This window comes from Mycothermus thermophilus (assembly GCF_041956435.1).
Source record: "Mycothermus thermophilus strain CBS 625.91 unplaced genomic scaffold VTJ04scaffold_2, whole genome shotgun sequence".
NCBI lineage: Eukaryota > Fungi > Ascomycota > Sordariomycetes > Sordariales > Chaetomiaceae > Mycothermus > Mycothermus thermophilus.
The window spans coordinates 1634935-1649658 of NW_027191428.1; the positions used below are offsets into that span (position 1 = coordinate 1634935).

Sequence of the window (14724 nt, forward strand, 5' to 3'; positions counted from 1 at the left end):
TGCAATAGAGCCATGAACAACCTTCCAACTTGGATTCTCGTCACCTATCCACGTTCGGCTGCTCATGCTAGGGGTATCATTACTTTTACGTACTGGAGTATCACTACACAGTGAAATAACTAAGACAGATTTCCCTCCCGAAACCCGTTAACGCCATATCCAAGTCCAACCGCCCCAAAACACCCACACGTAGTCGTAACCATGGAACAAAAAAACATTCCCATTGACGGACTTTGCTCTCTTCCCCTGAATCTCTTGCAGACCCAACACTCTCCATGCGAATCCGCCCTAATATTCTCCCGCAAACGAATCTCCCGGCCCGCCGGTCCCCTCATAACCGCGCATGGTCCGACAATCGAGGTAATTATTCTCGATAAACGGCGTGGCGATTTGCACGCCGTACACATCAGTCCACTCATAATCATCCCGACCCTTCGGAACAGCACCGAAAAACACCTGGCCCTGATGACCCGCTTCTTCCCTCGAAGCAGCGGCACCGCCACCAAAGAAAGGGAACGCCCTCGCGCGAACCCGACCACGCACCGCCACCGGTGCGTACTGGCCCGTCGACATGGTTGTGTTGAACAGGCGGATCATGTTATCGCACGACGACGCGTTGGCGAAGGTGGGTTGGTTGGTGATGTTTTTGAACAGCTCAAGAGGGTAGGGCGAGAGGTAAGGGGTATTCGTGAGAGGGAGCATTTCCAGCTCGATGAACTCGGGAGATGAGGCAGGGGAGAAAGACGGCAGAGACATTTTTCCAGCCTCTGATGTCGTCGATGACGCCGCCGCCGGGATGGCTGAACCCCGGAAATAGGTTGCGCCGTTGGGTAGGCGCCTGTAGGCGTCGCAGGGAGGGTCGTAAACCGCGGGCGTGACGATGGTGCCGTAGGCGCGGGAACCTTCCAAGGCGATGTCGTGGCCAGCAGTGATGAGCTGGGCAGGGGCCCAGCGGAAGGAGGAGTAGCCATCACCGCTGAGATCCAGGAAGGGGAACTCGAATCCAACGCGCTGATAGACTCCGTGTTAGCCTCGTATGTCGTTTAGGGGGATACCACGATGGTTAAGGACGGCTTACCGAAAAGTCATCCAGCGTGATCCCGTAGGCCCGGAGCTGGACGTCATGATCATGGGCAGCCTGCACCATAACCGGGTACATGCCCTCCGGGAAGTCGGGCATGAGAGCGCGGTAGGCATGCTCCAGGATCCCCCATTGAGGGGGAATCAGACGGCGGGCAGTCTCCAGAGGGATCGGGATGATGGCCAAGGTTGCGTTCAGGACGCCCGTGGCATTATTGGGGAACCTCTCCGCGAGGGTGTTGTGGTGGTCGTGTGTCGATGTGCAGACTTTTGGGATCACCGCCGACTCTCCGCGGTTAAGGAGGAAGGGGAACAGCACGAGGACAGCGAGCGCTGTCAGGTGCAGGACAGACCACCGAATGGCCATGGTGGACCACCGCTTCTGACTTGAAGACACCCACCGGAGCCCAAACTCAACGAGTTGAGGCACCGTGAGGGAAGGGAAGCGCGGCATGCTGAGCGGCATGTTGGGCGGCGATCTGAAGGAGTAAAGAGGTGAATATGAAGGGGAGAGGGAGCAGGGGATGTTAGCGGATTCGACGGCGATGCCGCTAACCACCCGCGCTGAGCTCAACGAAATTAGGAGATAGCTGGGAATAACAAAGGAATCATATCATTCGGTACATACAGATGAATAGCAATAGTACTAGGAGGGAGAAAGGAACCAAGACAAAGAGGGAAAGGGACGGGTGAGATCTGGATGTGCCATGGCGAGAAGCTTTTTAAACTTCATGAATGTTTTGAGACGCAAGGGCCTTGTTGATCTTCACCAGGAGCCGGCGACGGAAGACGGAAGATGCAAGACGGAGAGCAACCGGAAGGTTGTCACATCGACAACCTTCAGACGAAAGAGACTGGACAATGAACAGAACATTGCAAAACGGCACCGAAGCCTGCCCGAGTAGCCAGCGACTCCCCCATGTTTCGGATGCGAGACAGGCCACGACCTTGCTGTCGTCGCATCGTTTGTCGTTGGAACCCCTGTTGCCCAGCGCGGGAGTTCGGCGAGCCGGGGAACGGCGCCGCGCCCGGGACACCCGAGTCTCCACCCACAGACGCGGCCTTGGGAGTTGCCGCCCTCCTTTTCCACCTTTGTCGCTTTCGCATGGCTCCCCAAATGGGTTGAGACGATCCGTGGGACCAGCACGGTGGGTGCGGGAGAGTCAGCTGCCGACACGCTTCGCGTCAATGGGATAGGCGCGGGCGGTCAGGCGCAGGCCGGCCGGCCCTTGGGAGGGAAGACTTCTTGACCGTGTTTCGGCCCGGAACCTCGAACATCCGGGGTGAGATTCACGGGTCCAGCCAATGGACGTCCGGAAGTGCAGCCGGACCGAGGACTGCTATTGAAGCCTCGAAGCAACCTCGCCAAAACAAAAAGGCCCAGACAGAGCCGTTTTTGGTATTTTCGTGAAGAATTGATTGACATGGCCTGATCAATTCTGTAGGCGGTGCAGGTTGATGGCGGTCAGCCATGCCAATGTTCCAGCTACCAACGGACAAAAATACTCGGTACACGGGTCTGCATCATGAATCGCGACAATGTCCGGTTTAGGGTCGATGGAGAGTTTGGGGTTGATTCTTTTTCTTCTTTTGTTCGAGAGATTCGCAGAAGAGGAGTCAAGGCGTCGAGACCGTCTCAAAAACAGAGCTCCTGTCGATCAGTGAGGGATGTGATAGGAAGTGTTTCATCGCCACAGAGGATATCCATGTGGATGTATCTCAACCCTAACCCTGCCCTTGGCGTGTATAAGCCACAGCTGCGATGGATTGAAGACCTACTGCACAGTACTTACAGGTTGTGGCTAATGTCGTGATGGCAAGGATGTAAGCGAACCGTGGTAGTGACCTGGCATGATGGGATATCCTCGTGAGAAACGCTTGATGGCAAGGTCACATAAGGTATATATGGCAGCTACTAGGTATGTACCTATGCCTCAGTAAGCATCCCAATGCGAAGGCAAGCGGTGCTCTGGGACCTGGTCGCCAGCATTTGTGGTATCTACCTACCTACTTTGCACGTTGACGATATAAAGAACCTAGGTGCCTAGTTGGACTGATCCAAGCAATGGAAACCTGAAGGTTGATGGTCTCGGTCTTGTTATCGCCGCAGCAAGAAGTCTGACTACTGGATGGCATACAGGTCTCTTGTAAGACGAATGCCCAACAATCTACCACACAGCTATGCTGCTCACATCCTTAAGTGTGGTCATGAAGCCAAACTGTCATTTACGGATTCCTGCTGTACATCGAATGGCGGACTCGGGTGAGCGGAACGGGGAGCCCGGTTGCTCATGTTGGCTATGTGTGGTTTAAAGACTTGCGCAAGCGGATAAATATGCCACCTGCTCACAATCAGCAACATTCGGATTCGCGGCCCAAGGCATGTGAAGTCTGGAGGTGTCTGGATACGGCCGGGAGACGCGGGAATGCGATGTTGTGTAACCCCCAAAGGTCAACCGACTCCCGAGAGGCATTTATGAGCAGAATGAGGGGTCATATTGTTTGTGTGATTCACCACATCGTTTGCAGAATCCATAAAAGCACAAAAACAAAAATCCAATGTGTGGACTTGGAAGCCCATGCTGACGACAGGACCGAAGTGAGTTCAAGAGTTGGATGAAGTTCACTTGGTGGACCTGTCAAATCTGGACCTGGAAACTGGCACCTTAAGTCTCCACCTCAAGTCTCCACGCCCCCACCCCCGCATTTTTGGAGTGGGAAGCTGGGACCCACACATGGCCGGATTGGACGACTTGTGCAGGGCTTGGCGCAAGGAGCACGCGGCTGGTGACCTCATCCCTCCATCAGCCTGTCCAACAGCCCATTCTTCAATGAAGCCACCTCTCGGCTGGATGTTCTGAGAGCCGTTGGTGGCAGTTCATGATACAAACTTCATCTCCGTCTGAGCCCCGCACGGCAACCGGAGGGGAACTGGGACAAGCGGGGTAAAAGCAATTCGTAATTCTCGAAGGAACAAGACTGCAGAAACGTGAATAACAAAAATGGGAGGAACACCCTTCCTTCCATCCCTTGGATCTTTCTGCCTTTCTCGCCCATCACAACCACAACCAGCTCCAATTTCTAGGACGCCTTCATCTCAATCGTCTGCAGCCCTCTCCAATGGGTTGACCCCCACACATCCTCCATGTCGTGCTCCCAAGCACAGTGACATCGAAGAGTCCACCGAGAACAAAAAAGAAACAGCCCTCAGCAGATAACCTGAGATCCTCGTCATCCATCGCCTGCAACATCATCTTACCAGTCCCTGTGCTGCCAGTCATTCCACCCCTCGCATGTAAACACCTCATGGTCCCATCTCTCCCTTTGATGTGCCCAGCACGCACCGGCACTCGCCGTTAAGGAGTCACAATGTCGGCGTCTATCTGGCGTCCGCCTCTGACCGGCAATGCTCGCCGCGTCTTGGTTCCCAAGCGTCCTGTGCTGCCGTGTGCAGGTGGTTGCTCTGGTAAGTCTCTGTCCTGGATTTGTGTCCTTCTCCACTCCCAATTGTCAACGGAAGTTGACCATGCCTCAGTCTCGTTCTTGAATCCCGCGAGCGCAGTAGGATGCCAGCGAGCATGGCATGCTTCGCAGCGCAGAAACCAGGCCCCTTCGAGCTGCCTTGCCCTCACGGTTCCCCGTGACCGTGCTCTGCAGCCGGTTCGTCACGCCTCAGTCCTGTCCGCCATCCCTCCCCACGCAGGCCAGGCCACCTTCTCGACCGAGGTAGTTCCCGAGACCATCCCATACTCCAACTTGTCGGTTGGGGTGCCCCGGGAGACGTACCCGAACGAGCGGCGTGTCGCCGTCACCCCGCAAAACGTTGCCCTCCTGCTCAAGAAGGGTTTCAAGCAGGTCCTTGTGGAAAAAGGCGCCGGCGCACAGGCCGACTTCCTCGATTCTGCCTACGCCACGGCAGGCGCCACGCTGATTGACAAGGCGGCCGATGTGTGGGCCAATGCCGACATCATCCTCAAAGTCCGGGGCCCAAGCACGGCCGAGGCTGACCTTGCTCGCGAAGGACAAACAATCATCAGCTTCCTCCAGCCGTTGCAGAATAAACCCCTGGTGGAGAAGCTCGCAGCTCGGAAGGCTACCGTGTTCGCCATGGATATGATTCCTCGCATCTCAAGAGCTCAGGTCTTTGATGCCTTGAGCAGCATGGCAAATATTGCTGGGTACAAGGCAGTGCTTGAAGCTTCGAACGTATTTGGCCGCTTCTTGACGGGCCAGGTCACGGCTGCTGGCAAGATCCCACCTGGCAAAGTTCTGGTCATTGGCGCTGGTGTTGCTGGCTTGAGTGCTATCGCCACTGCTAGAAGACTCGGAGCTATTGTTCGCGGCTTTGACACACGTTCCGCCGCACGTGAGCAGGTCCAGTCCCTCGGCGCTGAATTTATTGAAGTCGATATCAAGGAGGAAGGTGCCGGCGCCGGCGGGTATGCCAAGGAGATGTCCAAGGAATTCATCGAGGCCGAAATGAAGTTGTTCACTGAGCAGGCGAGGGAGGTGGATATCATTATCACGACTGCCTTGATCCCTGGAAAGCCCGCCCCCAAGCTCATTACCACGTCTATGGTTGAGATCATGAAGCCTGGGTCTGTTATTGTTGATCTTGCCGCCGAGGCGGGCGGTAATTGTGAGAAGACGGTACCTGGGAAGATGATCACGCACAAGGACGTCAAGATCATTGGTGAGTACTAGTACTTGTGAGCAGGTTAGATATTCGGGCTTTGTAGCTGACGGCGACAGGCTACACCGATCTCCCTTCACGGCTCCCCACGCAATCCTCGACGCTGTACTCGAACAACATCACCAAATTCCTGCTTTCCATGGCACCAAAGGAAAAGGAGTACGGCATCGATCTGAGTGACGAAGTTGTCCGGGGTGCAATCGTGACGCAAAAGGGCAAAATCCTCCCTCCCGCTCCTCGGCCGGCCCCTCCCCCTGCTCCTGCTGCACCACCAACCACAAAGGAAGCAGAGGTCGTCGCTCTCACTCCCTTCCAGAAGGTATGCCGCGAGGTAGCACTGGTCACGGGCGGCATGGGAACGGTGCTGGCTCTCGGAAAGTTCACCGGTCCGCTGTTCATGTCAAACGCCTTCACTTTCTCCCTGGCATCGCTGATCGGTTACCGTGTCGTTTGGGGCGTAACTCCTGCGCTGCACTCTCCACTAATGAGCGTCACCAATGCCATCTCGGGCATGGTTGGCGTCGGTGGTTTGTTCATCCTTGGCGGTGGTTACCTCCCGGAGACGATCCCGCAGGCGTTTGGTGCCCTGTCGGTCCTGCTGGCGTTTGTGAACGTCTCGGGAGGTTTTGTCATCACCAAGCGCATGCTCGATATGTTCCGCCGCCCCACTGATCCTCCCGAGTATCCCTGGATGTATGCGATTCCTGGCGTTCTCTTTGGTGGTGGTTTCATCGCCGCGGCTTCCACTGGCGCGGCCGGTCTTGTTCAGGCTGGTTACCTCGTCAGCTCCATCCTCTGCATCTTGTCCATCTCCGGCCTTGCCTCACAAGCCACGGCTCGCATGGGTAACATGTTGGGCATGCTCGGCGTTGGATCTGGTGTCCTCGCCTCTCTCCTTGCTGTCGGATTCTCTCCCGAGGTGCTCGTCCAGTTCGGCGGACTTGCTGCCATCGGGAGCATCCTCGGTTTCCTGATCGGCAAGCGCATCACGCCCACCGACCTTCCTCAAACAGTTGCCGCACTCCATTCTGTCGTCGGTCTTGCTGCCGTCCTCACCAGCATCGGCAGTGTCATGGCCGACCTCGCCCACGCGTCCACACTGCACCTGGTTTCGGCATACCTCGGCGTACTGATCGGTGGAATCACCTTCACCGGGTCTATCGTGGCATTCCTCAAGCTGGCTGCGAAGATGTCATCTAAGCCGATGATCTTGCCCGGGAGGCATGCGATCAATTCGGGTCTGCTGGCAACCAACGTGGCCACCATGGGCGCGTTTCTTACTATGGCGCCCGGGTCCCCGCTCATCGCGGCAGGAGCGCTGGCGGCCAACACCGTGTTGAGCTTTATTAAGGGCTACACCACGACCGCGGCGATCGGCGGCGCTGACATGCCCGTCGTCATCACCGTCCTCAACGCCTACTCGGGCTTCGCTCTCGTTGCTGAAGGTTTCATGCTCGACAACCCCCTGCTTACCACCGTCGGCGCGCTCATTGGCGTATCAGGCTCTATCCTCAGTTACATCATGTGCGTCGCCATGAACCGCTCGCTCGTCAACGTCTTGTTCGGCGGAATTTCCTCCCCCGCGGCGCAATCCCAGCGCAAGATTGAAGGAACGGTGACGCAAACCAACGTCGAAGAGGTCGCAGATGCCCTCACCAATGCGGAGAGCGTCATCATCGTTGTCGGCTACGGCATGGCAGTCGCCAAGGCGCAGTACGCCATCTCGGACATCACGCGCATGCTGCGCAGCAAGGGCATCAACGTGCGCTTCGCCATCCACCCCGTCGCGGGCAGGATGCCGGGTCAGTGCAACGTGCTGCTGGCCGAGGCCAGCGTACCGTATGATATCGTGCTGGAGATGGACGAGATCAACGATGATTTTGCGGACACGGATGTCACCCTTGTCATTGGCGCGAATGATACAGTGAATCCGATCGCTTTGGAGCCGGGAAGCCCGATCGCGGGCATGCCGGTTCTGCACGCTTGGAAGAGTAAGCAGGTGGTGGTGATGAAGCGGAGCTTGGCGAGCGGTTATGGTGAGTTGCGTCTTGTTCTTCCCCGAACGCAGTCCAGTTACCACGCATGAGTAGCAGAGAAAGGATGCTGACGAGCCGACTTTTGTAGCCGATGTCCCGAACCCCATGTTCTACATGCCTGGGACGAGGATGCTCTTTGGCGATGCTAGGGTTACGACAGAGGGTAAGTCACAGTCTTCACTTCCTCGATATCTCATGCCTTTTGAGTAATGAGTATGAAAACTAACCCCCGTCTAGCAATCAAAGCTGCCATCGAAGCCCGGCTCAAGTAAACCAATCGCCAGATTGTCAAACGGTCACACACCGTTTCACGGTATTGATAGGAAAGTACACAGATTAGGGGAGGTTCATGGTTTCAATGTCACGTATATAAGGGGAGAGAAGGGTCGTCGTGTTTTCATCCGGTTCTTGTGGCTAGCTGCGACCGTAGAGAGCATGGCATCGCATGGTGCGCACTAGACGGCGATGTATTACTGGCACGGGTGAGTAGATCTCATGGCTGGGACAGTTTAGTGTGCTCTATCCGGCCAGTCGACTGGCCGTTCCAGCCTGGTATGTGCGTTTGTTTCAGGGGTAGAGGATGGGGATGAGGTGTGAGAGTGGATTGTTGTTGATTTTGAGGCAATTTGCCTGTGTTCTGGGAGAGTTCCGTTCCGTTTGTTACTCGACGTTTGTTGTTGGAGGATTTCGGACGTTGGTTGTTGTTATCGTGGATTTTAGGAAGGATGTTTTTACTTCGTCAATGGAGTTGTTATTTGAGTTGGAGAATATCCGCTGCGACCAGTTGCTCCACGCTCTTTGTAGGGAGACAGGAGAGTTAGGTAGTTGGGTTAATGCTTAGTTACCTCGTCGATGTGTAAATATTGTTTCAGATCGAACTTCTAGGGGATGATCGCTCCAAAGGAAATGTCACATCTTCCGTTTTTCTAACTCCATACATAACTCATTGACTTTACCATGATGAACGCAACAGCGTTTCTGGCGGAAGTGGTGCCAAAATGCCATATGACTAGTCGACGTTGCGACGCCAATGTCAAAAGCCGGGAACATATGTACGACGGGAACTTTCAGGGGTTCAAAGTCAAGCCAATGCCAATTTCATACCCTCAACGCTTATATACACACTCCCACCGCCGTCAACCGTCTCAAATTGCCCGTTTGCCCCTCTCTCCTCGCTATTGCTGCACCACTCACTCACTCATCCATCGCATCATACCTATCTTCACCTCGGCGCAGCAACCGGGTTCCAGGCCTCAATCTTGGGCTTGGTCGTGTTGTAGGGCTTGTAGGCGCCGCGCGTGAAGGTGCGGTTGGGGACATGGCCCTTGGGAGCCCAGGGGCGGGCGTCGGCGGAGGCCATGAGCGGGTCCTGGTTCGGCGGCGTGTCGACGGCGTACGAGATCCAGGCGTGCCAGAGGGGTTCGATGTGGCCGCTGTTGAGGGCGGGTTGTTAGTTCTTGCTTTAGTTGGTTTCATCATCGGGGAGTGGTGTTTGGCGCGGTGCCGAGGTGGTTCAATGTGCCTGGATGAATGGAAGAAAGAAGGGGCGGGGGGATACGTACGCGTCGTAATCGTGCTTGGCGTAGTCAACCCATCGGGTTCGGACTGAGCAGGTGTTTGGTTAGGTCAGCGTTCGATATGCCTTCTTTGATGGGGATCGGGAATGTCAGAAGGAGGTCGCAGAACGGGGAGGATCCTTACGCGGCAGTTCGTCCTTGTTTTCGTAGAACTTGTTTCCAAACTTGTCGACGCCAACCAACACACCGGCCTTGGTATCACCTGAGAGAGACAGTGTGGTTAGTCCGCGGGGATGCTTTAAACGGGAGCGGGGGTTCGGAGGTGGTCGTACCGATATACTACAGTCGTGAGAAGGCGGGCGGGTTAGCTAGCTGCGGTCGAGGGACTTTCATGGCTTTCGGCGCGTCGGAAGGGGAGGGCTCACTTGGAGTTGGTGCCAGTATTCCTGTGTCAATCAGGTTAGCATTCAATCGCACCAACGGTTGATAGGTAGGTCGGGTCGAGGTGGGAATGGCAAACCTTCAGGCCAATCTTGCGCAGATTGCCGAGGGTCCTGGTAATGGTGGACATGGTGGCTGCGCGGGGCTACTAGACCGCAGGGAAGGATGGTGAGGTTGAAGCTTGGGGTGGACGACGATGATGATGATGCAGTGGATTGCGCTCACGAGGGTTGGAGCTCCGCCGGCTTGGCACGGAGATTTCCGGGGGTTCGTGGGCTGGATGGTTCCAGGGTTAGGTGAGTGTGGGTGGGGCCGTGCTCCAGTTTGTTCCTGAACCTTGTTGACCCAAAATGGAAATGGGTCGCAACTTTCATCGACGTTCAAGACGTCACTTCTCAAGTGTTTTGTTCACCTCACAGTTTCTGTCACCACTTTCCCCTTCTACTTTTTCCTTTTTCCACCAGCTTTCCAGTTTGCGGAGATGCTGGCCAGGAGCGTTACACGATGCTCCAATAAGCTTAAAATCCCGGCCCAGCGGTCGTTCCGGCGACTCGCGCGGCCGAAATGTCAATGCCGGATGTTCTCGACTGGACACTCCTCCAGTGCTCCGATGACTTCTCCGACCCCCATGTCAACCGCCGGCATGCTCGCCCCCTTCACGGGGGAGCTTGACAGGATAGCTCCCTCATTCCGTATCTCTGGCTCGCAGATCCGTATCCTGCAATCCCCTGCCGAGTTCTACGAGACCCTAAAAGCAAAGATTCTCGCAGCCGAGCGTCGCATCTTCCTGTCCACTCTCTACATCGGCAAGTCAGAGAAGGAGTTGGTGTGTCTCGCCGTAGTTACGTCTATTAAGCCATCATGCTGATGTCTCCCCAGATAGCCACGCTGGCGCAAGCCCTTCGTGCAAAGCCAAACCTAAAGCTCAGCATTCTTACCGATGCTCTCCGAGGGACTCGCGAGGCGCCCCAGCCATCATGCGCATCCCTCTTGGCGCCTCTGATAGAGGAGTTCGGCCATGACCGTGTGGAAATCCGCATGTATCACACTCCTAACCTCACAGGGCTGAGGAAGAAGTGGGTACCACGGCGCATCAACGAGGGCTGGGGCCTCCAGCACATGAAGCTGTACGGCTTTGACGATGAGATCATTCTCTCTGGGGCCAACTTGTCAACAGACTACTTTACCAACCGCCAGGACCGGTACCATCTTTTCTCATCCAAGGATGTGACCGAGTACTTCGCCAACATCCAGGACACCATTTCCTCACTGAGCTTCCTGGTCCTCCCGTCCCAGTCTCCAGCCGGCTTCGAATTGGTCTGGCCCCAGGATAACGCTGCCCCATCACCCTTGGAAAATCCCGGGCAGTTCGTTCAGGAGTCAACTGCCCTATTATCCGGTCTCATCTCCCCTAAAACAGCACCTCGGACTTCGTACGATACCACTTCCCCTGAAAAGCGCGATACCTCAGTTTACGTCCTCACCCAATTCTCCCAGCTCCTTTCCCCTGACACCTCCACCGAGCTCCCCGCCGTCACCCACATCCTCAAAACCCTCTCCCACCCACAATACTACTCCTCCTCCTGGACCTTCACGGCTGGATATTTCAACCCTGCCCCTTCCCTGACCCAACTCCTCCTTTCCACCGCCTCGCGCAGCGGCACCGTCATCACCGCCTCCCCCTACGCCAATGGCTTCTACAAATCCCCCGGCGTCTCGGGCCTGCTCCCAGACGCCTACACCCTCCTCGCGCGTCGCTTCCTACACGCCATTCACCGCCACGGCCGCGACACGGTCGTCGCCCTGCGCGAATGGCGCCGCGGAACCGTTGGCGAGCCCGACGGCTGGACGTACCACGCAAAGGGGCTTTGGGTAACCTTGCCAACTAATGCTGAACAACAAGCCGGAGAGAAACAAGCAGCCGACGATGACAAGCAGGCGGCGGTGGTGGCGGAAGACAACCCCGCCATCACTCTCATCGGCTCAAGCAACTACACCAAGCGCAGCTACTCGCTCGATCTCGAGGCCAACGCGCTGATCGTGACTGAGAACGCCGAGCTGCGCACCCAGCTGGGCGAAGAGGTGCGGCGCCTGCGCGAGCCGTACAGCCGGGTCGTCACGCTGGACGACCTGGCGGTGCCGGACCGGAGGGTAGGGTTGAAGGTGCGGGTTGCCATGTGGATCGTGTCTTTGTTGGGCGGGGCTTTGTGAACACAATGGTCTTTCTGAGGATATGGGAGGGAGGTACCTAAAGAGAGGAGCAGTGTGAAGCCTATTTTTGGCTTCTTTGTACAACACGTGTATCCCTTTCCAACTGCCACTCTACTACAACTACATCTGTAACGATAACGACGCATAGAAACAGTACCTGATAGAGGAGTATGAGTCTTATACCCCTGGAATGGCATTCCCTAGAGGAAAGGGCTAGACTACCATACGTCGAATGGAACATGGCTACAAAACCACAACTTGACTCATGAGCCAACCTCTGACAGTCAAGACAATGCAAACGCAAGCGGTTAGACCTGGCTGGACGAGCAGAGTGTCTCACTCTTGAGCCATCCAATGACTCAAACACCGACAACTGCACACGTTTGAGGTGTTCGAGATGGGAAAGAGGAGAAATAATGAGCCCAACTCCAGGCTCGGATATCTCAGAATTTGCTAAACCCGGTCACCTTGATGATAAAATGCGTATGGTCCGGATAGAGTACACGCCTAGTAGCAAGAGTAAACAACTGCGAACCTCCCTCACCTGAGCCCCGCCCCCAGAAGAAACCAGCAATGAGTGCCATGATGAATGGAAGAACAGTCCAAAACGAAAAAGCCGAAGAAATGATTAAACGTAAGAAATCCCACCGAATGCTGTATGAATCGCAATGCGAACCCACCAAAACCGGGTCACCTCACCGAAACACCATTACGAATTCCTATCTCACCCCCAACCAAGCAACCCCCCCGCGACCCCCCCTTCTTCCAGCCTGTTTGACCATCTCCGCCGCCGCACCTCACATCCGGAACGCCTCAAACATGCTTCCGATGCTCGGCATCGGCTTCAACCCCCTGCCCCTGCTCACCACAAAGTCTGGCGTCTTCGCCGTCGCTGGAGTGGCCGCGGCTACCGGGGGAGGGAGTTTGGCGGCAGGGAACAGCGTGGGCGGCGGCTCCAGCAGGTCCAGCCCGAGCAAAGTCCGGTCGGGATCATCATCCACATCGTCGCCGTCCAGCATACTCCTGAACCCGAACGGCGATGGGTTAGAGCCGCCGGATGAGGGCGACGAGGAGAGCGAAAGAGAAGTTGGTGGCGGCAACCCGCTGAAGTGAGGTGTCGTCGGGGAGGGGGTGGAGATGGTGGTGGTGGCGGAAGTTGGGGTGGTGGCGGTTGCAGCGTTGGTGGAGAGAGGAGCTTCGTTGAAGAAAGCCAGCAAAAGTGTATGCAACTCCGCGGTAGCGGTTGGAGAAAGGCACACGGGCCGGCTGATGCGCTTGTAAGAACGAGGACGCGGGGCAGGAGCTGAGATGGGAGCTGGGGGTGGCGACGGCGGGCGTGTGGGCGAGATGGCAGGTTGTGAAGTGGGAATTGATGCTGTGGGCGGCGCCTCCGATTTTGTTGGGAATGTCGCGATGTCGGCTGTCGGCTGGAGAGGTGCAGTAAGCGGAGGCGACGGTGGGCCGGCTGGAACGTCAAAGGTGGTACGCAGAGTAGCTCCCGGAATATCGATATTAGTGGTGATGGTGTGCTCAACGGGGGGCTCAGCAACCGGGCCCAGCGGCTGCGGGACTGGCTGCGACTGATGCTGCAGGTTCGGTTGCGGCGCAGTGTCTGGTTGGATTCTAGTGTCTGGTTGTTTATTAAAGCTGGAACGGAACCGCGGCTCCGGAGCAGACGAAATCCTCGCCGACATGCGTTTGCTGTGGCGTCTCTCAAGCTCAACCTGTAAGGTCCTCATTGGAGAAGGAGAACGGCAAGACCTCGAGGAGCGTTTCGATTTGCCGGTATGTTGTTCGAACATGGCGATTGCTTCGGAGACGGGAACATTGCTCGATGTGGTGTGGTTCAAGTCGTCCAGGAGCACGGCAATTTGGGACTCTTCTAGGTCGGAAAGGAGGTCAATGACGCGGTCAATTGACGAACGCCGCCGCGTATGGCCTTTGGTCGCCATGATAGTGGGTGTTTTTGACTGTTTGATGGTCTGGTTCAAAGGGAGAAAGGAATGTTGTTGGCCGAATGTCGACGGACGCGGGAGCTGGTGGGAAACCAGGGCAGATTGATGAAAAGAGTGACTCAGCTGCTCTGGTGCAGAACAAGGCAGGTTTAAGGAATGGAGGTTGAAAATGAGTGAATGGGAGGACAAGAGAATGGCCTGAAGTTGGGATGGAATCAGAGATCGAAATGGTGAAGTGAACGGAGTCGCGAAGTTGGAATGTCGGCGGAAATGACGATGCCTGGCCTGAGTTACAGGGGCCAGTCGTCCCATCCCTGTTGCGAAATTGCGCTACACCCGAACAGAGAAAGCTGCCCATGTCCCTGAAACGAGGGGAGGCAGGCACCTCCTGGGGCTGTCAAACAGGGACTCAAGAGGGGACCTAGAAGTCTTGGTGGCAGCTTGGCCCACTGAAGATTGGGATTCATCATTTCATTCATGCCCTGCTCGGGCTAACCTCCGGAAGACAAGACCACCCTGGAGACAAGTAAAAAAACATCTCTCGCCTCTCCCATTCAGCCCTTCAAGCTGGGAAATACCAGCGACTTGAATCTCTACTTTGTGTCCCGGCTGGCCGTCCCTTTTCTTCATGCAACGGCACAGTTTCCGGGTTTTCCTCCCTTCACGCAGGTTTCAGGTCCGACAGGTCCGACGTCCTTGTTGAACCACCCTGGCGATCGTCGTGATCCCTGTTTGTCACCTGCGTTCGCTTCGGCAGGCCCCCGCGTGTCCATGTTGTGGCGGTCTCACCA

General features: G+C 56.1%; 5 protein-coding genes across 5 annotated transcripts; 2 read left to right on the top strand and 3 right to left on the bottom strand.

The window, feature by feature from the left end:
- Positions 1-288: 288 nt before the first annotated feature.
- On the bottom strand, positions 289-1546 carry VTJ04DRAFT_2733 (uncharacterized protein; the record flags this gene model as incomplete). The annotated part of the gene is made up of 2 exons (XM_069360555.1): positions 289-1011; positions 1079-1546. The coding sequence occupies 2 exons, from the start codon at positions 1544-1546 to the stop codon at positions 289-291; spliced, it is 1191 nt and encodes a 396-aa protein (XP_069221254.1).
- Positions 1547-4449: 2903 nt separating this feature from the next.
- Positions 4450-8081, top strand: VTJ04DRAFT_2734 (uncharacterized protein; the record flags this gene model as incomplete). The annotated part of the gene is made up of 5 exons (XM_069360556.1): positions 4450-4546; positions 4616-5773; positions 5833-7809; positions 7898-7972; positions 8047-8081. The coding sequence occupies 5 exons, from the start codon at positions 4450-4452 to the stop codon at positions 8079-8081; spliced, it is 3342 nt and encodes a 1113-aa protein (XP_069221255.1).
- A 950-nt stretch (positions 8082-9031) lies between these two features.
- Positions 9032-9897, bottom strand: VTJ04DRAFT_2735 (uncharacterized protein; the record flags this gene model as incomplete). The annotated part of the gene is made up of 6 exons (XM_069360557.1): positions 9032-9242; positions 9372-9414; positions 9511-9588; positions 9659-9665; positions 9752-9772; positions 9847-9897. 6 exons carry the CDS (start codon positions 9895-9897, stop codon positions 9032-9034), a joined length of 411 nt encoding a protein of 136 aa, XP_069221256.1.
- A 351-nt stretch (positions 9898-10248) lies between these two features.
- On the top strand, positions 10249-11978 carry VTJ04DRAFT_2736 (uncharacterized protein; the record flags this gene model as incomplete). The annotated part of the gene is made up of 2 exons (XM_069360558.1): positions 10249-10593; positions 10647-11978. 2 exons carry the CDS (start codon positions 10249-10251, stop codon positions 11976-11978), a joined length of 1677 nt encoding a protein of 558 aa, XP_069221257.1.
- A 797-nt stretch (positions 11979-12775) lies between these two features.
- Positions 12776-13930, bottom strand: VTJ04DRAFT_2737 (uncharacterized protein; the record flags this gene model as incomplete). The annotated part of the gene is made up of 1 exon (XM_069360559.1): positions 12776-13930. The coding sequence occupies one exon, from the start codon at positions 13928-13930 to the stop codon at positions 12776-12778; it is 1155 nt and encodes a 384-aa protein (XP_069221258.1).
- Positions 13931-14724: the final 794 nt, after the last annotated feature.